Here is a 21,610-nt window from a genome sequence, read left to right as displayed (position 1 = left end):
AAACGGGCCGAGAACTCCGGCCTTGGACTCCCAGCCCGCCCCTTCACCGACACTGTGCCGTTCTACACACGCCACACTCGGCGTCTCGTTTCCTCCTCCAATCAAGGAGCGAGGGTCCCGGTGGGGGGCCCAGATGCGTCGTTCCGTTGACGTTTTGTGGACTAAAATGAATTAAAGCTGAACCAGTGGCAAGAAACACGTTTTGTAACAGGTGCACCTGTAAGCCTCGGGTGTGGTTCTGGGGGGACAGTGAGGTCTCAGACTCCAAAGACCTGCTCGTCCCTCAGCCACCAGAACAGGTGCCTGTGGCTTGGCCTTGAGGGGGCTGGGTTGAGAGCAGTTGGGTCCCCCCAGTGGGGTGGCACGTGGCCTGGCCCAGACCTGCCTAGGGAAGGCCAGATCTTTCCCGACTGTCCCCAGCTGGTGTCTGCAGCCCTCGGGGAGTTTAAGACCAGAAGGGAGAGCTGAGGAGGCCAGCGGGTTACAGATATGAGGGTCCACCACAGTCAATTCATAAATTTCCCTGTGACTGAAAGCAAACAACCAAATCCGGGCCCCTAGGTTCCTTAACTGTACTATTTCGCCCCGATGCGCAGCCGGAAGACCAGAGGCCAGAGCAGACAAGGACGGGGCTCTCCCTCATCCCCGCTCTTCCGCTCTGCTCTCTCGGGTCCTCTCGACTCCCAGCTCCTTCCTGACCATGTCCGTGTGGCCAGCGCTTAGGGCAGATGTGCCCACCACAGTGGGACCACCTGCTCCGTGCAGGTGCCAACGTCGCACCAGCTCTCACCCGCCAGGTGCTCTGCAAGGAAGGTGACAATCCCCATTTTGTAAACAAGGACACCCAAGACTCAGAAAGGAGAGACGCAGGGAAGGGTGAGGTTGGAGATCATCAATGGGCATGTCGTATGAAAAACTGTGGCGTGCTGAACACAGAATCAGAGAATCTTAGAACCATCAAGTCCAGGAGCCCAGGCCTCACAGACCTGAACATTAGCATTATAACCCATCCCCCACCTGTTCACCACACCATGGACAAAGTGTCTCTCTCAGGCCCATCTCCCTCCATTCAAGCCTCTTCTGCTCTCACCTGGGGTCTTGTTCCAGCCTCTTCCCTGGTCTGTCCTCCTTCCAAACCTGCACACAGCAGCCAGAGGCATCTTTTTAGACTTTAAGCACAGCATGCTACTCTTCCCCTTAAAACCCTTCACTGGCTCCCCTTTGGCCTCAGGATAAAGTTCAAACCCCTTGACCTGGTTTATAAGGTCCACTGTCATCTGGCCGTAGTCTCTTGCCACTCTGCCTTTCTCTGGCACCCCCCCTGCTCAACGTTACAACAATTCACACCAACCTCGTCTTAGTTCACCAGGTATGCCATGTACTCGCTCCCCCTCCCTAACCCCTGGACCTTTTCACTTGCTGTTCCTTCCACTTGGAACACAGTGTACAGCAGTGCCCCCTTCTCTGGTTGGAAGTCTCCCTCTTCTTCTCTCCACTAGGAAGCTACTCTTGCTCACTGCCCTCCCATTCCCCCTGCACACCCTTCGAGCATGACTGAGCTCACTGTGGATCCTACATGCCCCTGTGCTTGCCTGGGTCCCCGTCAGCCACAGGAGAGCAGAAACCTGGGCTGTCTTTTCTCTGCTGAATGCCTAGCACCTGGATTGTGCTGGGCAGAGAAGTGCTGCTGAGCCAACACGTATGACCAGTGAATCATAGGGCATTAGAATCACAGAACCACAGAATTTTAGGATCGTGGACTTGGTGACACAGAAACCTCAAATCCCAGGATCACATGATTACAAACTTCAAAAACACTAGAAATGCAGACACTGTGCATCCCAGAAGCTTAGGATTTCACTGTTGGAAGAATTCTTGTATAGGCGTCTTGTCCTGTTAGTGGATTAGTTAAGACTCCACCGTGCCCTTCTATATTCTTTAACTTACATTTTCACAAATATTCATATGATGTCACATTGCCTTTCAAATATAATGTGTCCTTCTATAATATGCATTGATAGCTCAGTGGATTGAGCACGGGCCTGCGAACCAGAGGATCGCAGTTCGACTCCCAGTCAGGGCACATGCCTGGGTTGCAGGCCAGTTCTGGGCAGAGGATACACGATACATTGTGTGTCCTCGGCAGAGGCAAACATACATTGATATTTCTCTCCCCCTCTCCTTCCCTTCCCCTCTAAAGATAAATAAATAAAATATTTTTAAAAATATGCATTGAGCACCTAACTTAGTGTTAATCATTATCTCGTATGTACTAGATGTTGTTCTGGCTGACTGTATTTTGTCTATGGTGGCCTAACGAACTATCCTTATTTAAAACAACAGATGGCCCTGGCTGGTGTAGCTCAGTGGATTGAGCACAGGCCTGTGAAGCAAAGGGTCACTGGTTCGATTCCCAGTCAGGACGCATGCCTGGGTTGCAGGCCGGGTCCCTAGTAAGGGACACATGAGAGGCAACTACACATTGATGTTTCTCTCCCACTCTTTCTCCTTCCCTTCCCCTCTCTCTAAAAATAAACAAATAAAATATTAAAAACCCACAGTTTTTGTGTAGAAGGATTTCAGGAGTGGTTCAGTTAGATGGATCTCTCATGAAGTCACAGTCGGTCAGGGTCACAGTCCCCTGGAGGCTCGGCAGAATCCACTTCCCAAACGGCTCGTTCCCATGGCGGGCAGTTGACGGGAGGCCCCTCCCCGTGTGGCCCTAACAACGTGGCCGCTGGCATGTCCTTACCACGTGGCCACTGGCTTCCTCAGAGCAAGTAATGCTAGATGGCAAGGCAGAAGCTGCAGCGCTTTTTGTAACCTAGCCTTGAAAGTCACACCCCTCCATTTCCACAATAGCCCGGTGATCACACAGGACGGCCCTACGCAGTTTGGGAGAAACCCACATGCCAGTGTCGGTACCAGGAAGCTGGGCACCACCACAATGTTGAGCGAGACCGGCAACGTCCCTTCTCTTAGAGTTGACGGTGTTGGTGTGGGGGTGGGGGTGCAGAGGAAAACAGTCCATCAATGCACAAATACATGGATGGTTTCAGATAGCTGTAAACACAATGAGGAAAATCAAACAAGACAATACATTGGAGCCAGCGTCGGCAAACTACCATCATTGGCCAAGTCTGGCCCATTGCCCACTTTTGTAAATAAAGTTTTATTGGTCTCAGCCATGCCCACTCACTTACAGATTGTGTAGGGCTGCTTTCGTGCTAAAACGGCAGATTTAAGTAGTTGCAACAAAGATCATTTAGCCTTACAAAGCCTCACATATTTAGCTAAGTTGGTCAGGGGAGGGCTCTCTAAGAGGTAACATTTGAGCCAAGATATGAATGGTTAGAAGGAAGTGGCCATGGGAAGCACTAGGGAAAGAATGTTCCAGAAAAAGGGAAATCAGGGTAAAGGCTGTGAAATGAGAATAGATTTGGCGCTGAGGAACAGGGAGGAGGCCAAGGGAGCCAGAATGGAGTGGCGCAGAGGCTGAGTGGAGGCCATGACCTCCGAGGAGTGGTCAGGAGCCACGCTGTGCAGAGCCATGGGGCCCCGGTGAGACATTTGAGGTTAGCGCTATGAATGGTGGGAGCCATTGGAGGGCTTTTAGAGGATGGGGCAGGATCTGATGAGGACGGGACGATGGCTGGTGTTGTTTGGCTCCATCCTCTGGGCAGGACCGTGCCTCTGCCGCCCCTCCAAGCACCGCTGTCCCAAAATTTGCTGGTCTCAGTGAGACCCAGATAGAGACCTTGGCATTATCACGTGACTATGGGTTCGGGATCTGGCAGTCCCTCTTGCCAGAATGTCCTGTCTTTTGACCCACTTTGGGTCACTGGCTTCCCTCCCCAGCTTGCCTCTTCCAGATCCAGGAGATCCGTGAGGTTGGGAAGAACACTGGATTTGAGCCCCAGATTCCAGACTCTTCCCGAACACTGACTCACTTGTGACCTTGAGAGAGTCAGGCCCCCTCTCTAGGCCTCAGTTTCCTCCTCCGTAAAACGAGGTGAGAATCCAGTCTGCTTGGTCCAGGACCAGGTGATCAGAGGTGGGGGCACACTAGACATAGACACCAGAGTTCCAGGGAGAGCACGAAGGACACGTGGCAGCTGGAGTTGGGGTGGGCTTGGCCAGGCTGGGAGAGCTGACCCAGGTGATGAGAAAGACGGACAGCTGGGCAGAAGGCAGCTTGCACACCCCCTTCAGGGCAGCCTGCTGCCTCCTAAGGAGTTGTGTGGCCCAAGACCTTTGAGGGAGGTGACAGGGTGCGTGGCCACATCCAATCAGCCTTGGGTATTAGAAAGAACACAGGGGCTGTTGTCAGAGAGAACCCCACCCCCGCCACTTAGTTGCCCCACGCCCTCTGCGTCCCCAGGTTTCTCATCTATGAAATGGGTAGAATCTCACTAAGTGCTCCCTTGTAACAGGCACTAGCATTTTGTTTCATTTTGGTTTTTGTTTTTTAAAAATTTTATTTATTTACTTTTAAAGAGAGAGAAACTTCAGTGTGTGTTTGCCTCTCACACGCCCCCTACTGGGCACCTGGCCCGAAACCCAGGCATATCCCCTGACTGGGAATCGAACCAGCGACCCTTTGGTTCGCAGCCCGAGCTCAATCCACTGAGCTACACCAGCTAGGGCGAGGCACTAGCATTTTGTGTCTCACTCAGGAAGAAAACACACTGGCAATTGAATTATGATGTAATGCTTTCTTAGCACTCAGAATTTTTATTTTGTATTTATTAAAGAGCCCTAAGATGTTGTTTAAAAAACCCCACATCACTCTTGCACCTAAATATAAAGGTGAAATACATTAGTTCAGGAACTGCTGAAAGTTCCTCAGGGTCAGTGTTCCGCTGATCTATACCCCTTTTTCCGCTCAGGGCCTTTCTTGTCCCGTATTTTTTGCCCAATATTGTCCTCTTTGCCATGAAAAGCTTTGCTCCCCTGAGGCCTCTGGAACTCTCTTCCGTCAGACCTGCAGGTTTGACCCTGGTCCTCGCTTCCTCCTATCAGAAGCTGTCCGCAGAAGGTTTCAAGAAGCCACCAGCACTCATGTCCCTTCCTCCAATGACCCTTAAGTCGTTTGTGATGAAATGCACAGAGGATGCACTTGCCCAGCGAGGCCACTGGAAATAATGACCAGAACCAACCGGGCTGTGGCCGCCACCCATTCTAACCGACAGTGATGATGGGATGTCATTGACTTAACTTCCGCCATACCTTCACTGTGGACAAGAGTGCGTTGTAGAATTCCAGCATCTCGCCATCACGGCTGCCTCTGGGGATTCCTGTGAGGACGAGATAAACCCGTGCCAGGCCCTGACTGGGGCCCCTTGACATTGCTCAACCGCCCCCGCTGTCGCGGCCCAGGGCAGCACCCTCGCAGGGCCCACGCAGGTTTATGGCAACAATCACTGCCTCTGCCAGACATGATCTCAAAGCCATAAAGGCTTTTACAGTTTCACTCTCCCCTGAGATAAGCCCGAGGAGCCCTTCCCAAGGCCGGGGAGCAATTTCAGAGCCCCAGCGGGAGGGGCTGGGTGTTGCACAAGGAGGGAAATGGAACAAGTTTTATGGCCTCAGCTTCTCTAAAATACCAAATTCTCATATCCTCAGCTTGAACCTGTGGGTGAAACCTCAGCACCTGGAGCATAGTGCTATTTATTGGTTCGTTCCTTCATTTGTTCGTTTGCTCGTTTATTCATTCGACAAACAGGGAATAGAGTGCAGGGCACACCCGTGTGGATCGCCTCCTTGCTCCGTCACTATCATGGTCTGTGTGGACCCAGGGCAACTCGCTTCCTCTCATCTGTAAGACAAGGACAATCCACCTCACTCGTCTCACAGCCTCACTGAGGTGGCTAGGCACAACCAGAGTGCTGGCACACCCAGCACATAGTAGGACTGCAACCACCACCTGGATGGTGGCATGGCCCAGAGTGAAGTCCTTGAGTACGTGTCTCTCTGGCTACAGTCCCTCTTTAAGTGATCTCATGCAACTATTTTGGCTTATTTTCCTTTCATATTTTTTATTAAGGTATACTGTGTTTTTTAGACCATAAGACGCACCTAGGTTTCAGAGGAGGAAAATAGGAAATAAATTTTTGAAGCAAAAAGTGTGGTAAGATATTTAATAACATAAATAACATAATACTTTGCCAATGCAAACATAAAGCTATATTGAAGTATAAGACACACACCCCCTTTCCTCCCAAATTTGGGGGGGGGGGAGTGGGTCTTAGAGTCTGAAAAAATACGGTAACTTCCATACACTAAAACCTACCTTTTTTTTTAGTGTTCTCCAAGTTTTGGCAAATGTGTGCGGTCAGGTAACCAGTGCCGCAGTCAAGATACAGAGCATGTCCGTCACCCCCGAGTCCCCTCCCCACACTGTTCCTATGCCCTGACAGCCACAGGGGCATCTCTCCCTGGACCTGTTCCTTTCCAGAACGTCCTGTAGATGGAATCCTACTGTAGGCAGCCTTTGGCGTTGGGACTCTTGTGCCCAGAAAGAGGCGTCTGAGGTCCAGGGCTCGTGTCAGCGGTTCGCTCCTGTGTCTTGCCGAGTGGTGTTCCCCTCTGGCTCTCCCATCACGTCTGTGCTTGTTTACAGCTTGACCGCTCTCTCTCCTGTCCACCTCTTCCCGGAGCGCTAGGCTTCTACATCCCACGAGTTTTTGGTGTTTAATTAGCATGTCAGACGAAACATCCCAAGGGGACTGTGCTTTCGAACCCAAGCCCACAGCTGCTGCAGTGTCTCTCACATCAGGCATGAGTACCACCAGCCCCGTAGTTACTGTTTTTCCTTCACACGTCCTGTCCACTAGCAGATCCTTGGCAGGGCTGCTGCTAAAACATCCCAATCTGACCACCCCTCCTCACCACCACCTGTATTAATTTTTGATGTTGCATAACAAATCTTAAAACAACACCCATTTGTCATCTCACTGTATCTGGTCAGGCGGGCCTGGCAGCATGGGGGTCTCTGCCCAGGGTCTTATGAAGCTGAAATCAAAGTATCAGCTGGGCTTTGCTCCTCCCTGAAAGCTCTGGGGAAGGATCCACTTCCAAGCTCATTGAAGGTGTTGCCTGAATTCAGTTTCTCACTGTTGCAGGACTGGGGTCACCATTTCCTAGTGGGGTGTCAGCAGGATCTCTCTCAGCTTCTAGAGGCTGCCTGCTTTCCTTGCCACATGGCTCCCTACGTCTCCAAAGCCAGCCACGGGGACTCTCCCTCACATCCAATCCCGCTCACGCTTCTAATTTCATTTGCCAGACAGGAAGACCCCAGCCCTCTTTAAAGGTTCACCTGGGTAGGGTGGGCCCGTCAAGGATAATCCCCCCTCTCACAAAATCAGCTGGTTTGGGACCCTCCCTCTGCAAAATCCCTGCACAGTAGCACCGTTGCACCCCCTTCCCTCCATCCTCCACAAAGCTGCCAGAATGACCTTTGAAGAACACAGCTGTGGCCACAGCCTTCCTGCAACCTCCAAAGCCCAGTGGTTTCCTATTTCCGGTTGCCCAGTGTTCAAGGCCTGCCCCCTCTGGCTGAGACCAGCCACTGTGGGGTGCTTCTGGGTGTGGGACAAGGACTTCCATGGCATGCTGAGTGATTTGGGGGATGGCCGGGGATGGCGTTAAATGCCATGGTACCCAAAGCCTTTCTCTTTAGAGGTCTTACTCCCTTCTGAAAACTTTAAGGAGGCAGTCTCCTCTGGATAGCGTGTGCCTGCGACATCTAAGTGCTTGTCACTTCCCCATCTACAGGAGGAAGAGCAGCACTCACCTGGCCAAGCCTACCCAGATGCCCATGAAGAACACTGTTTTCTTTTCATGTGAATTTTCCAGTCACCTCCTGTTTACGGCAAGTGATACTGGTTTCCCATCTGTGTCAGAAATCAGGCTACAGAGAATAACTGTGAACTGATTTGAAGAAAACAGTGAGCAGGAGAAAGGACAGTGGTCCTCGGGTGTGGAGAGGGTCAAGGTGGCGTGTGCAGTGACTGAAGGTTGGAACCCACTGGCCTCTGGCCCCCCTGCCACCCACGGGCTGTGCTTGCTGCTGCCTGCCCAGCCTGCTGCTCACCCTCTCCCCTCAGCCGCCAGCTCTGTCCTTTCTCCACCGTCCTGCTGCCCCTGAAACCTTGCCCTGCACATGCACACCACTCTTCTTTCCTGACTGCCGCAATCGCTCCCTTCCTCAAACCGTCGTCTTCACAGCTGTCACTCTCATCCCTTTGGCTCTTAAGATTCAGCTGCTTGCACCCTGGCCAGTGGGGTTCACTTGGCTGGAGCGACGTCCCGTAACCCGAAAGGTCACGGGTTTGATTCCCAGTCAGGGCACATGCCTGGGTTACAGGTTCCGTCGATGTTTCTCTCCCTCCCTTCCCCTCTACCCCCTTGGGCGAGAATTAAAGAATTTGCAGCTCACAGTGTGTCTGCGCCCAGCACGCAGTGGCTGCTCACCAACACCCTCCTCAATTCCATCATGGCGGCCCCTAGGGCCGGACCACAGGTGTTTGGATTTCAGCTGTCACACCAGCTGTGGACCTTGGTCAAGTCCCTTTCTCCTTCTGGGCCTTGGTTTCCTCGTTTGTAAACTGTAACAACGAGAATAGCTGACTCAGGGGATTGCTGTTGTGGGGATTAAATCATGTCCAACAATGTTTGACAACGAGGAAGAGGTCAATCTGCGTTGTCCCCGGAGTCAGCCTTTGGTCACCATCAAACAGCTGCGTGGGATCTTGTGATTCAGGCGTCTCAGCTCACGTCTTGGAATTTACACGTGACACACCAGTTCCAGAAAGGTAGAGCAAAGGTGATCTGGGTTCCACAAAAGAGGAAGTACGGCAATGCCACCAGTGTGGGATGACAGGTCACTCACACTGCATGGAATTTCCTGTGGTTCCTCATGCGGCCGGCCGCCTACCCAGAGTCCCTTTCACCTCTCATCCCCGCTCTTGGAGTAATAGGGTTCCATTCAGAATAACGGGATAAGAAGCTTCTGGAGTCGTGGCTAGGGAAGCAATCTGTGTTGGGGGGGGGGTCATACTCCCAATTCTCAGCGAGGCCACATGGGGTGGTAGAAGAAGCGAAGGTTCCAGTCCTGGCTCAGCTAGCTGTGCTCTCCAGCTACGTGACGCTCCTTCACTTCTCTGACCCTGGATTTCATCTCCTCTAAATATAATGGGATTTGCTGTTTTTCTCCCAAGCTGATGTTTTACAACTGCGATGGAAAAGAAGTTCTGGCCTCCCGTGCTGAGATTTGAGATTAACTGGGGCAAAGGGTTGATGAGGTGGCGGAACCGAGGCCTGAGGAATTTATGGCAGCCCAGGGTTTATGGTTTTGATATGGACTTATTAAGCACACTCTAGGACTGTAATCGTCTCCTCCACCCCCCACCCCACGTCTACGCTGGCACCAGCATGGATGAGGCTTCTGTTGCAATATCACGGAAAACATTTCCTGGTACTGGTGTGTGGAGGGAGGGACAGGGGAGGCGGGAGTGGCCCCGGGCGAAGGCAGGCAGCTGATGGGTGCTCCGGAGGCTGGAGAATTTAACGGTTAGCCTCTCACTAGAAAGGGACAGGCAGAAGAGTGCACGCTCACAGTCCCCGTGGCGGATACTTTGGACACCTCTTGTACACCGCAACTTGTACAGTCACTCTCATCTTGTGCCGCCTGATCCTGACAACTCTTGCAGAGAGGGACCACTTGCATTTTGCAGACACAGCTCCCGGGGGTGGCCGGGGGAAGTGACCAGACCAAGGTTACACTAATCGCTGGGCTGGACCTGCTGTCCCCTCTGTTGAGGAAGAACTGAAAGGGTCACTATGCTCCATCCTCATGCTTGAGCGACACCTCATCTAGGTACCCGCCTCGTCCAGCCACCAGCATGCCTCCATCCACCCATCTCTGAATGCCGTGGTGCGCTGGCGAAGGTTCAGCAGCGCTTTCTGCTGGGGGAGGCCTTGACTGGTAGAGGGTGCCAATGCCGGTGGTGTAAAACGCTCCCACAGCCGCTGTCAGCGGGACACTGCCCAGCGGAAAGAGCAGTTAACAACCGACTCTCACACGCCAGCTCACACGCCTGCCTTGATGAGATTTCCCCGTACCTATCTGTCCCTCATTGCTGGCAGGTTGACCCAGGACCCAGAACAGGGCTCCATCCTGGACCCTGAGAGTAGGTAACAGACCATTGGACCCTCCTGCCATCCATCACCCACCCCCTCCTCACTTTCACTGTCTCCACATACTGAGCACTCAAAAATCAAGAGACCAGAGTTAGGCTCCTATCTCTGGCTGTCACGGAAACTCACTTCCCCTGAGCCTCAGTTTCCCCACCTATGAAGTGGGGGTGGCATAATAATGGCTAACCTGCTTTCCTCCTGATGTGAAGATTAAGTGACAATATTGGATGTGGGCACACTCTTTGCACGCTGTAGGAGACTGCCCAGCCACTTTTGTGAAAGGCAAAAAAGATCCATACATACATCAGAAGAGAAACCAGAGTACCTATCTGGCTATTTTCATTCTTGTTTCTACCACCTGAAAGGAAGAAAAGACACCCATCCAAAGACTTAGAAAACATATGTGCCATTTATTTTGCTTTATAAATGTCTGTTAAAACACATGAGAAATGTTTGTTTGATTGTTTCTTTGCCCCATTGGGTGGCAGTGACGGGGGGGGGGGGGCTCAGATGTCAGCAGGGGACCAAATGACATTCACAGCAACTGCAGGAGGTGGGTGGATCTGAGAGAACCCATCCCCCTTCCGGAACTTCCAGAACCACTTGACCCAAATTCCACACTTCTTCCCAACCAGGGCAGACCACAGAGCAAGCTGGCGAAGTGACTGGCCTGGTCATCACAAGGAACGTGGGGGCAGCCACTCACAACCCTTTTTCTTCTGCTCCTTGTCCGTTTTCAGGAGAGCCATGCAGGCTCAGGAAGCTTCTGGGAGCTGCCTCAAGAAGGGGCTGACTTGGGGGAGGGACAGCAGGGTCCGTGCTTGCCCTCCCAGCCACTTTCTAGTCTGTCCATTTTGTTTTAGGGCTACAACTCAGGTAGACAGAAAAAAATCCCAATGTGGTGTCTCAGTAGAGAATCAGAAGAGCGAACTTGCCTTTGTTTTGTTTCCTGCATTGCAATAAAATTATTGAAGGGGGACGGATTTCCCCTCCAGGAAGAGTTAGTGGATTTGGGCAGAGGGCTGACCCCCTGCCCCAGAAAACGGCTACCACAAAAAGCCACTGTTACCCCACTCCACCGTGTAAGAGAGCCTTATATCAGCATGGCCACCACAACATCTCAGGGTGGAAGAGCCAGCAGTAGGAATGACCACGATGACCAGAAGGGCTCTGGCTCCCTGGCTTTGCCCCAGGCCAGTCTGAGCCCCCCCGGTCAGGATGTCTGGGGAACCGAGATGAGATGCAGCAAAGGGGGGCCTGAGAGCTCTGAGCAGGGAAAGACTTTCTCCTGGGGGCCGGGACTTGGCTCGCTGGAGTGGGGACGGCCCATCCTGACAGCACTGGAGATGTAGAGATTTCTCTTGGACATACGGTCCCAATACCCTCCATGCCTCTTTTTGCCAAAAGCAACAATCAGTAATGATGGAATGTGGGGGCATGGGGGTACTGCCCCCATCTGCTCAAAAGGGTCATCCCTGGCTGAGGGGCGGGGGCGGTAACCAGTCTGTTCACCCTCCTTACTTAAGCTCAGCTCTGGTTGCAGCTTTAATTCCCGTTGGCAAGAGGCATTTTTTAGAATCCTGCGAAGCCACCAAAACACGGCACGGCATGGATGAGGCTCCAGAATGTATCCTGAGTGATGCTCCCCAGAGCAAGTCTCAGACCCAGACCTGTCCCCTGCCCCCCACAAACTGGCCCACTCCTGGAATGTCAGAAATCTGACTTTTGACACACACCCCTGAGAGCTGGGAGTGAAGAGAGAAAAGGGGCCCAAGGGTTATGAATTCTTCTTGCTTATCAGCAAACAGGATTCTGGGCCCTAAATGGACCCGAGTGCATCCTCATGCGAATCTTGGTTCTGGGCATGGGCAGGGCTCCCGCAAAGCGTGATATTTCAGCTCCCAAGCCTGGGGGAGCGGCAGGAAGTCCCTCAGCTCTACCCCAGTGAGGACAGAAGGGTCCTTGCAGGGAAGAGGCTCAGCCACTCTGGTCAAGAGCTCCTGTTCTGATCCAGGTGGACCTGGGATCCAGCCCTGACTTGGCCACTTACTAGCTCTGTGAGTTCCAGAAAACTCACAGCCTCTCAGCTCTCAGTATCATCTTCTGTAGGGATCTCTAGGTAGCAGGGAGGAGGAAAGGAGCCAATGCATGGAAAGTGCCTTGAGATTGCCCCGGGAATAAGGAAGCGCTCGAGACAGGCCCTGAAGTAATTCCACACCCCCCATCCGATAGCACTCTGACCTAGGAACTCACCCATCCTTCTCCACCCTTAAGCTTTGCCTGTCTCACCTGGATCACGGCAGCAGCCCCCACCCGATCTCCCTGCTCCTTCCCACCTCTGTAGGACCACCTTCTTCAGCTTCTGAAAGCTCAGCTGGCTACACTCCTTACCCAGGTACCCAGGGCCCAGGAGCCCAAGCGCCCATGCTTCAGCCTGGCACTTGAGGCCCCCGTGTGGCCTGGCGTGCCCGCTCTGCTCCGGACGGCCCTGTCTTTTTGCCGCCTCCCTCTCCAGCCCTTCTTCTGCCTCCTGGCCTCGCCCAGGCTCTCTGGCAGTGGCTCCTTTGGAATGTCCTGTCTCACCTGCTCCATGAGTCGGAACCCAACCCTGCCTCAAGGGCCTAGTACGTAGTCTGCCCCTTTGTGGGTGCTTTCTCCAACCAGCCCGGCCTTCCCTGCCAGTTCCTGCTGCAGCCGTCCACCTCGAATTGTTCTTTCGTTGTTGAAAGCCTGTAGGGATCGTCACTCCCAACCAAGGGGTACCCCAAGGGTCCGCCCCAAGTCCCTGAGGAAAGGAAGAATGGTGGGTCAGAGGCAGAAAGTGTCTTCCTTCTTGACGATCTATTACACTGGGCTCAGCCTGTCAGGCTCTGAGAATGCTCCCAGGGTGACTGGGACAATTGTCTCCAAGTCTTCCTCAGCCTCTGGAGAGGTGGCCCTGGAGAAATCGACAGGCTGAGGTGGCAGTGGTACATGGAGGGGACACTGGAGGCTGGGGCAGTAGAGCAGGGAGGAGTCGGTAAGGGGTCTGGATCAGACCCTGCAGACCCCACCGAAGGGTCTCTCCGCCTGTGGACCCTACACAGCGCCGGGAGAGGAGGAGGACCGGCCTGAGGGGGAGGGAGCCGAGCTGGAGCAAAGTCCTCTGTGGGCGAGTGGGTGGGGCAGATGCGGATGGGGGAAGGCAGTGGCTTCAGCAAAGCTGTCCGAGGCAGCGGCAGCGGAGGGCTTTCCAGCTGGGGTCTCCCCAAGCTGGAGCCCCTCATCCAGAGCCAGGGTGGAGGGTGGCAAGGTGACGAGGTCCACAGCCCAAGTTCATGGGCACTTTGCCCGTTTCATTACTGCTCTGGGGTGGGCCCTGTTGTCACAGCTTCCTTCACCGTGATGGAGGGACCACCAGGGGCTCTCTGAGGGGGCTGGGGGGCTGGGAGAGCCCCCGACCCCCGGCGGCTTGCTAGATGACTTCTTGCTTGGTGATGGTCAGCTGGGGGATGGCGGAGGGGGGCTTGACAATGGTGGCGACGGCCCCTGGCAGGAGCTTGTAGGGCTCGGACCCCGAGCCACCTGGTGGTGAGGGCTGCGGCGTCTCAGGGGTGGCTGGAGGAACAGAGAGACAGACGGGCTGCTCAGCATTCCCGCCCTTCAGGGAGTAAAGGGAGAGCCCGAGGAAAGTTCTTCCCCCTCTCTGGGCAAAGAGAAAGAAGAGAAAGTTCTTCCCCTTCCATGAAGTGAGAGAATAGAGCTAGACACTCTCCAAGGCCGCTGAGGGCACAGATTCTCTGAGTCCCAGGTCACAGCCTTAAGCCCGGTGAGGTCTGGGAGGCCATGGCTGGGCCAGATTTGTGATAGAGCCTTTGCCCGGGTCCTGCCCACCCCCGCCCCTTCCACTGGATCGGGAGGTGTGGGCTCCTCCTCCCAAACCAGGGCCGGACAATGGCACGTGCGACAGGAATACCCACCCACTCCTGGAGAAGAGAAGGAGCGAACGGCTGATACAATGCAAGGTCACACTAACTGGCTTTAAACATGGGATTTCTCTGATATCTAAGTAGATGAGTAACAGAAATTGGCCTCACCGCCACGGTGGGTTTGGAAAGCAACTTTGACCATGACCCACTTGGCTAATTTTATTCCATGGACCACTTTCCCAAAGAACAATCTCAAATAAACGAAATCTCATCTCAGGGGATGGCCTCTTCCCAGTGCCAATCCTGCTCTTTGAAGAGCTTGGCCAGGGCAAACTCACCTCTGCGGGAGTTCACTTCGGAAGAGTCTAGTCCAGGGGACGCCCCAACCTAATGAACAGTCTCACCCCACGGCCCAGTGGGGGGCCTCACCCACTCGAGGAGCCTTATTTAACCACCAAGCTCACCTAGTGACAATGATGGCATTTGCCCCCTAATGCCATCCCCCCCATGGGTTACCTCATCCCAAGGACAGCTTCCTTCAGGGAAGGCTGACAATCACCCCACTGAGTAGCAGCCTTAACAAGCAGACACTCTCACCCCTCACCTGAACCCTGGAGACAGAGAACTGCTGTATCCTGGTTCTCATCTTCTAGACCCAGCCTTCCCTTGGCTCCCCCCTTACGCCCCAACCGCAGCCCTTCTCGAGTAGAGCCCCAGTTGCCTACCTGCCTGCCCCCTGGGTCGGGGCCACTCACACATCTGCCCGTTGCTGAGGTGCGCAGGCATCGTGTTGGCGACGATGACGTTGGTGCCCATGTGCTCCTGCATCAGGTGAGGGTGCAGGGGATGATGGGCATGGGTGGCATCACTGGAGGATCCTGCAGGGGGAGGGGGAACTCAGTGACGATGGAGAATTTGGGAAAAGGACCATGGGCCACCGTCTTCCTCAGGTGTAGCCAGTCGACCTGCCCATCCCTTATTGAAGATGCCTACTGGGCGCCTATTCCTGGGTTAGCGATCTGTGGTGCACTATTCCCGTCCATACACTTTATGGAGGACCCAACAAGCCAAGAGAACAAAAGTGATTTAAAAGAAACAAGGACTGAGTAGGGAAGCATTGAGAGAATTTAAATATTATATCGAGTACTGACTGGATGTTAATATAATGGATTTAATCAATGGTTCTCAAAGTTCAATGGTTCTCAAAGTTCACGTCCTTCAAGCTTCTGGTCCCAGCTCACCTACCAGTCTCACCCCCACCCTCCTTCTGGCTCAGATGTCTCCTCCGTCGTGAAGCCTCTCCCGATTCTCCCCATTCTAAACAGAAGTAAACTTCTCCTTCCTTGGAACGCCCATGGTAAGTAATTTACCTGTAACCTATCTTTTGGGAATAGCCACCTCTCCTGCGTGTGGGCATTACGGTGAGCCCAAGCCTCCTCATGTGGATGCTAACTCCTTGCCTTCCAGCTCATTTCATCCAGTGCCATGGCTGCAAAAATTCTTCAACCCTCCAACAAGGTTGGTGAGGCCACCAACCTCGACCCCTACTTCTCACTGTCATCCCATCTTTATTTCTGTTAGTCCAGCCAAGAGTCCATCCCCCATTATCACAATCACTCCCCTGCATTCATCACCAACTCCCTCACAGCTCCCCTTCAGTGTGAAACATTTTCCAAGGGTCAGTCCACGCCTGGGATCTCCACTTCACTCGCCCACTCACGCACGCGGTGGCACCTCTCAATCAGGCCTCCTTTCCCATGCTCCTCTGCCACTCTCTTTCCACAAGCACCGAGCGTCTCCCAGTTGCCCATCCAGGGAACACCTCCATGCCTCTCCTGCGGAATTTAACACCGTTGAATGTCCTGTCCTCTTTAAAACGCGCTCTTCTCTTGGGACTTCCCTGGCTTTGCTCCTGTCCCCCTGGCTAGTCTTCCTCCTCCAGTCTCCTTCCCTGGCACCGAACTGCTGGAACGCCAGAGAGCTGCCTTACATGCCGAGCTTGGGGCTTGTGTTTGAGCAACAGCGGCCCTTCAACTGCCCCATCAGTCAATCAACTGGGATATCTAAGAGTCATCTCAAGCTTAACTACAGTCTCAGGTGGATCTGCAGGCTCATCCCTCACCACCACCTCCAACCTCCAACTGTTTGCCTCAGTCTTCCCACCCTGGTAAACTGCCCTGCGAGAATTCCTGTTCCTCAAAGCAAAAACATAGGTCTCGCCCTTGACTCTTCCTCTTCCCCTCCTTCCCCACATCTGATCTGTCAGCAAGTCCTGCGGGTTCTTCCTCCAAACAGATAGTCAAGCTTTTCCTCCGCTGGGAAACTTCCAGTCTTGCTTTAGTATGAGCCCCATCGCCCTTCCCCAGACTGGGGACAACATCCTCAGGGCTCTCCAGCCTCCACTTTGCTCCGCCCCCGGAATTCAGTTTCTGCCCAGCCATCAGAGCACTTCGTTTAAAACAGGAGTCTGATTTTCACTCTTCTTATAATAGTTCTATGAGAATTGAATCCCAGTTTCTGACCACGGTCTGTAAAACCACACGCTTCTCATCTGGATTCTGCCGGATCCCCACCCTCACATGACCCCCGTCTCACAGCGTCTTCCTTCCTTCTCCTTCTCCCACACACTCGCCTCTCCTGCCTCGGGACTTTTGTGTCAGTTACTTCTGCCTAGACGGCTTTTCTCTTGGCTTTTAGATGTTCTATTTCCTTTCATCCATCAGGTCTAAGCACAAAAGTCACTGCTTCAGAGAAACCTCCCTTGTCTAACCTGTCAAAAGAGGCCCCTTTTCACTGCTGCCATATTGTTTCACCTGGTTGTTTAAATATTCGCAGTTACCCTCTTTCCTATATACTTGATTACTGCCCCTTCCCATGGGCCCTTATACACACAGGCGCACGCACACACACACAACCACCAGGAGGACAGAGGTCTTGTTCTCTGTTGAATCTCCAGCGCTTAAAACAGTGACTGACTCTGGCTGGGCTCTCAGTGCCTGAATAAATGGACCATTATTCCCATTTTCCTGATGAGGAAGCTGAGGCTCGGATAACCTAAGGGATTTGCCCAAAGCCACAGAGTGAGGAAGGGAGGGGAGCCCAGGTCTGCATGAGGCTTGTCTCTTGGAGAGGCCCCTCTGCCCCTGCCCACCTCTCGGCCCCTCCTGGGCCTGGCACGGACCTCCCAGCAGCATCTCCTGCAGCAGGTTGTCGATCTTGGCCATGCCGAAGAGCTTGATAAACTGGATCTGCTCGATCATCTGCCAGGTGATGCTCTGCAGGGTGGGCAGCAGCAGCAGCAGCTCGCCGAAGCGGCCTCGCGAGTCATACTGGCGGTCATTGATGTAGTCCTCCAGGCTCACCTGCACCTGGGACCGTAGCCGCTTGATCTTGCCCGGGTCACTCAACCCCTTGGCATCTGCAACGGCAGGAGGTGGCAAGGGATGGCGGGGGGCCCAGCTGGAGCATCTGGAAAGTCAGGACCCAGACCTCCCCTGACTCATGGGGCCCCGACAGGGGGCCTAGTAGCCCAAGGTCACATCAGAGTCATCAGCAGTGCTGGGATGAGGATTCAGGATCCTCGAGAACCAGAGTTCGTTAGGGCAGCTGGTAGCTTCCTGGACTCGGGCAGAAAAGTGTTCCTGTCACACTTCCTGAGATGTAGAACCAGGAGAGGGAACCCAGGGATGGAGGACAGGACTCCAGGGACATACCCAGGAGGGCACTTAGCAACTTCCTCATCACACTGAGGAAACTGAGGCACGAAGCAGGGAAAAGACCCGGCTCAGGTCACACATACAGTTGCTGACAGGTCCAGGACGTGGACTCGGGGCTCCCAATCCCAGTGGAGGCCCCACTGTCCACACCTCTCAGCCCAGGCTGCGGCCGCAGCCTTAGAACGGTATCCCCACCTCTCTGCTCCCTTGCTTGTGTCATCTGGGGGTCTCAGCCTAGGTTTCACCTCCGCCAGGAAGCCTTCTCCGTTCCCCCCTCCCCGAGTCTGCGTTATGCGTGTCTATCATGTTCCCAAATTTCTGTGGCTATTGGCTGCACAGGAGGCAACTGTCCCTTCCACTAAGCTGTGAGCTCTGTGCAGGCAGGCCTCCGTCTCATGTGTCATTCTAAACCCACCACCTGGCGCCATGTGTAGTCAGTATTTGTTGACTAGGTAACTAGATGAAAGGATAGGTAGATGGGTGGAAGGATAAACGAATGAAAAAAATATCAATGGATAAATTCTAGACCCTCAGTCTCAAGAAGGGAACTCTACTAGGTAACTTCAAACTTCACGGGGGTAATGCATTTATTTCCTAAAATAAGGGGCAAAAAGTGGACTTCACCCTCACTTCCAGTCCAGGGCTCTCCCCACTGAACCATGTTTGTGAATTCTTTTATTCAGTCAATAAACTTTTACTGATCACCGCCTACGTGCCAGGCCCTATTCTAGGCCACCCGCCCCTCCAAGCCGGAGCGCTGACCCTGACTCAGCATCAGTAATCTTGCACACTTTACTGAGCAATTATTCTGTCTAGCCCAGTGCTGAGCGCAGCAGGGGATACAGCTCTCAAGGAAACTGGACCTAGAAATCTCATCCTTTAAGAAATGGGGGATAACATGTGGTGGGAATGAACATAGGCTCGAGAGCTGGGATCTAAAGTTCAAATCCGAGCTCTGCCATTTCCTGGTTGTGTGACCTTGGGCAAATTAATCAATCTCCCTGTACCTCAGTGTTCTGACCTGCAACATGGGGATAATAACTCCTGCCTCACAGGTACCATGGTGCAAATAATAAGTGAGATCATCCTCATAGAGCGTTTAGAATGGCACCTTAGGCATTCCATAAATGGTGGCCATCCTCCTCTTCATTAATATTATTACTAGAGGCGATCTTCACACAGGTGCCTGGCACCTAGTAGGCCCTCTCTAACATGTAAGCAGGGAAGGAAACAAGCAAGCCTTTGGGGGCCCGGGAACCTTGACATTGTTCTTTAAAATCAGGCGTTGCACACAGACACAACTACAAATGCAGATGGCAAGTCAGTGGACGGAATGGAGAGAGGGGAGGAGAGAGCCGGGCAGGGACGCAACACAGCGGACAGCGGGAGGTACAGACCAAGGCCCCCCACCCCGTGCACACCTGAACCACGAACAGAACTGAACCCTTAATGAACTGTGTTATACGCCACATGTTTTTCTATCATACAAACCTACCGTGACATTTAATCATGAATTAGGCACCGTAAGAGATTAACACCAATAACTAATAATAAAATCGATCAATTCTAACAATACATTGTGATAAAAGTTACATGAGCGTGGTCTTTCTCTTCGTCTCTCAAAATGTCTTACTGGACTGTACGCACCTTTTCACTGAAAGGAAGCACTCCCCGCCTTCTCTTCTGGATGTCCGAACTGCCTGCACCACTACTCTGGCACTTGGGGGCCAGGATTAAGTAAAACCGGATTGCCTGAACACGAGGACTGCGACACTGCCACAGTCCAACTGATGACCGGCTCGGCTACCAAGCGGCTACCAGGCAGATAGCACGTGCAGAGTGAATACGCTGGGGGAAGGGGTGATGCCCGTCCCAGACGGGGTGGGACTGGAGGGTGTGAGATTTCACCACGCTACTCAAAACACCGAGCAATTGTAAACTTACAAATGGTTTATTTCTGGAATATTCTATTTAATGTTTTCAGACCATGGCTGACCACAGTTAACTGAAAGCACAAAAGGCAAAACTGAGGAAAAGAGGGACTACTGTATTTCCACCCTCCTGGGTAAAGGAGCAGAAAACCCTCTCCACAGTTGATAGAACAAGAAACAGAGGTGCAAGTGCACAACCAATGTGACAAAGGTGATCGGCAGAGATGCTAAAATGGCCATAAAATATATGACAAGGATGGGGGAGAAACGATGGGAATGGTGACAGAGGAAAGTGAAATCCTCCCCTAGCCTAGCAGGAAGAATATGATCTAAAAAAGATAAATCAAGGAAGAGCAGGCTTAGCATTTTTATTCAGAGCTCGAGGGAGTGGCCAGTGGGGGCAGTTAAAGGGACCAGAGATGGTTCTCTCCAGGGAGCAGGCTCTAGTGGGGAAAGCGGGGTGGGGAGGGCTATCTGCATTTTAAGTGTATGCAGATATTATTCGTTGGAGAAAAGTGTTTTAAGGAAAAGGAGGAAAGATCAAAGGAAAGAAAAGAAGGAAGATAGGCAGTAAAAAGAGAGAAGGAGGGAGGGAGGACAAGAGTCAGCGCGCCCCGTCAGGCCACACCATCTGTCTGACCCCTGATTTCCCTCGCCTGTGAAGTCGCGCTAATAAACATGCCTTCTCCCCGTTGTTGTGCTGAAGAGATGGGGTCGGGAACTCGGGGTGCTGGGCACCCTGGAGCGCTGGGGGTGGCAGTGGGAGGTGCGGACTGTACCTGGGTCGAAGAAGATGATGGCTTTGAGGCAGGCGTACTCGTTGTCGTCGATCTGCAGCTCCTGGAAAGGCAGGACCAGCTCGTCGAGGATGCGCATGGACACGCGGCTCATCTCCGCCAGCTCCGGGCAGTGCCGCGGGATGATGTAGTCGTTCCCTGCGTGGTCGGAAAAGGGAGCAGATGGGGAAGCCACCCTGGGTGTACCCCTGACCCCTAGCTTTGCACAGGCCCTGTCCCTTGCAGTTGCCATGCAGCTGGCGCCCCTTGGGGACTGTCATACCCATTTTACAGATGGGGAAGTTGAGGCTCAGATGAAAGGGACGAGTTGCTCAAAGTTAAGGACCGGGCCTGGAGCCTGGCTTTCTAGGACCCTTCACATCGCCCAAGCTCTATTCTTCAACGAGACCCTCAAGACTGATGACATTTCAGGGCCATTTGGAAGGCACCAAAGCATCGGGGGTAAGGGCCTCGATCCTGGAACGTGATTGCTTGGGTCGAAGCCGAATTCTACCACTAACAAGCCGGACATATCTGGATAAATTACTTTCTATGCCTTGTTTGGTTTTTGTCATCTGTAAAATGGGAATAAATAACAGAGTTTACCCCATAAGAGATGTTGTATAAACGGAGATTTCATTTGTAAAGTGTTCAGACTAGGATCTGAACCCTAGTGCGCTCTCTATAAGCATTAAAATAATAGGCAAACATGCCGTGAAGGCGTAGATGACACGGGCTGGGGTTTGTGCCACTTCTGGCTGCCTCTTGCTCCTGCTCCAGCACGCGCATCAGAACACACGAGTAATTCTGGGACAACCCTGAGTGAGCCCGGATGGGCCGCCTCCTCACCGAGCAGCAGAACGTCCTTGAACACCATGGATCGCTTGGTAGCTCCGAGCAGCAGGTGCTCACCGGCGTGGGCTCTGAGCAGCGCCACCTGGAAGGGAGAAGGGACGCTGCCTGGTGTCTGCACCCCTGGGAAGGCTGCTCCTTGCGACTCACTGGCTGGGCAGGTCAGCTGCCTGCTCCCTGTGCCTTTACCTGCCTGAACTATCAAATGGGCATCAGAAAACCACTGC

General features: G+C 53.2%; 1 protein-coding gene across 6 annotated transcripts in view; it reads right to left on the bottom strand.

Moving 5' to 3' along the window:
* Positions 1-11,062: 11,062 nt before the first annotated feature.
* The window catches only part of HNF4A (hepatocyte nuclear factor 4 alpha), a 31,657-nt gene continuing 21,109 nt past the window's right edge, over positions 11,063-21,610 (bottom strand). For 3 of the 6 annotated variants that reach the window (XM_037044122.1, XM_037044118.1, XM_037044124.1), the window contains 5 exons: positions 21,381-21,468; positions 20,535-20,690; positions 17,260-17,526; positions 14,834-14,986; positions 11,063-13,797 (listed from right to left, as the gene is read on the bottom strand). In XM_037044122.1, coding sequence (XP_036900017.1) covers positions 13,655-13,797; positions 14,834-14,986; positions 17,260-17,526; positions 20,535-20,690; positions 21,381-21,468 — 807 coding nt within the window. In that variant the 3' untranslated portion in view covers positions 11,063-13,654. The remainder of the gene's footprint in view (positions 13,798-14,833; positions 14,987-17,259; positions 17,527-20,534; positions 20,691-21,380; positions 21,469-21,610) is intronic. The other 3 variants (XM_037044121.1, XM_037044120.1, XM_037044123.1) reach the window with 3 other exon arrangements.

Source organism: Sturnira hondurensis, unplaced genomic scaffold, assembly GCF_014824575.4.
Source record: "Sturnira hondurensis isolate 20B ecotype Veracruz unplaced genomic scaffold, ASM1482457v3 Scaffold0004136, whole genome shotgun sequence".
Lineage (NCBI taxonomy): Eukaryota > Metazoa > Chordata > Mammalia > Chiroptera > Phyllostomidae > Sturnira > Sturnira hondurensis.
The sequence above is the reverse complement of the archived record's forward strand: the minus strand, read 5'-3'. Positions and strand labels throughout refer to the sequence as shown.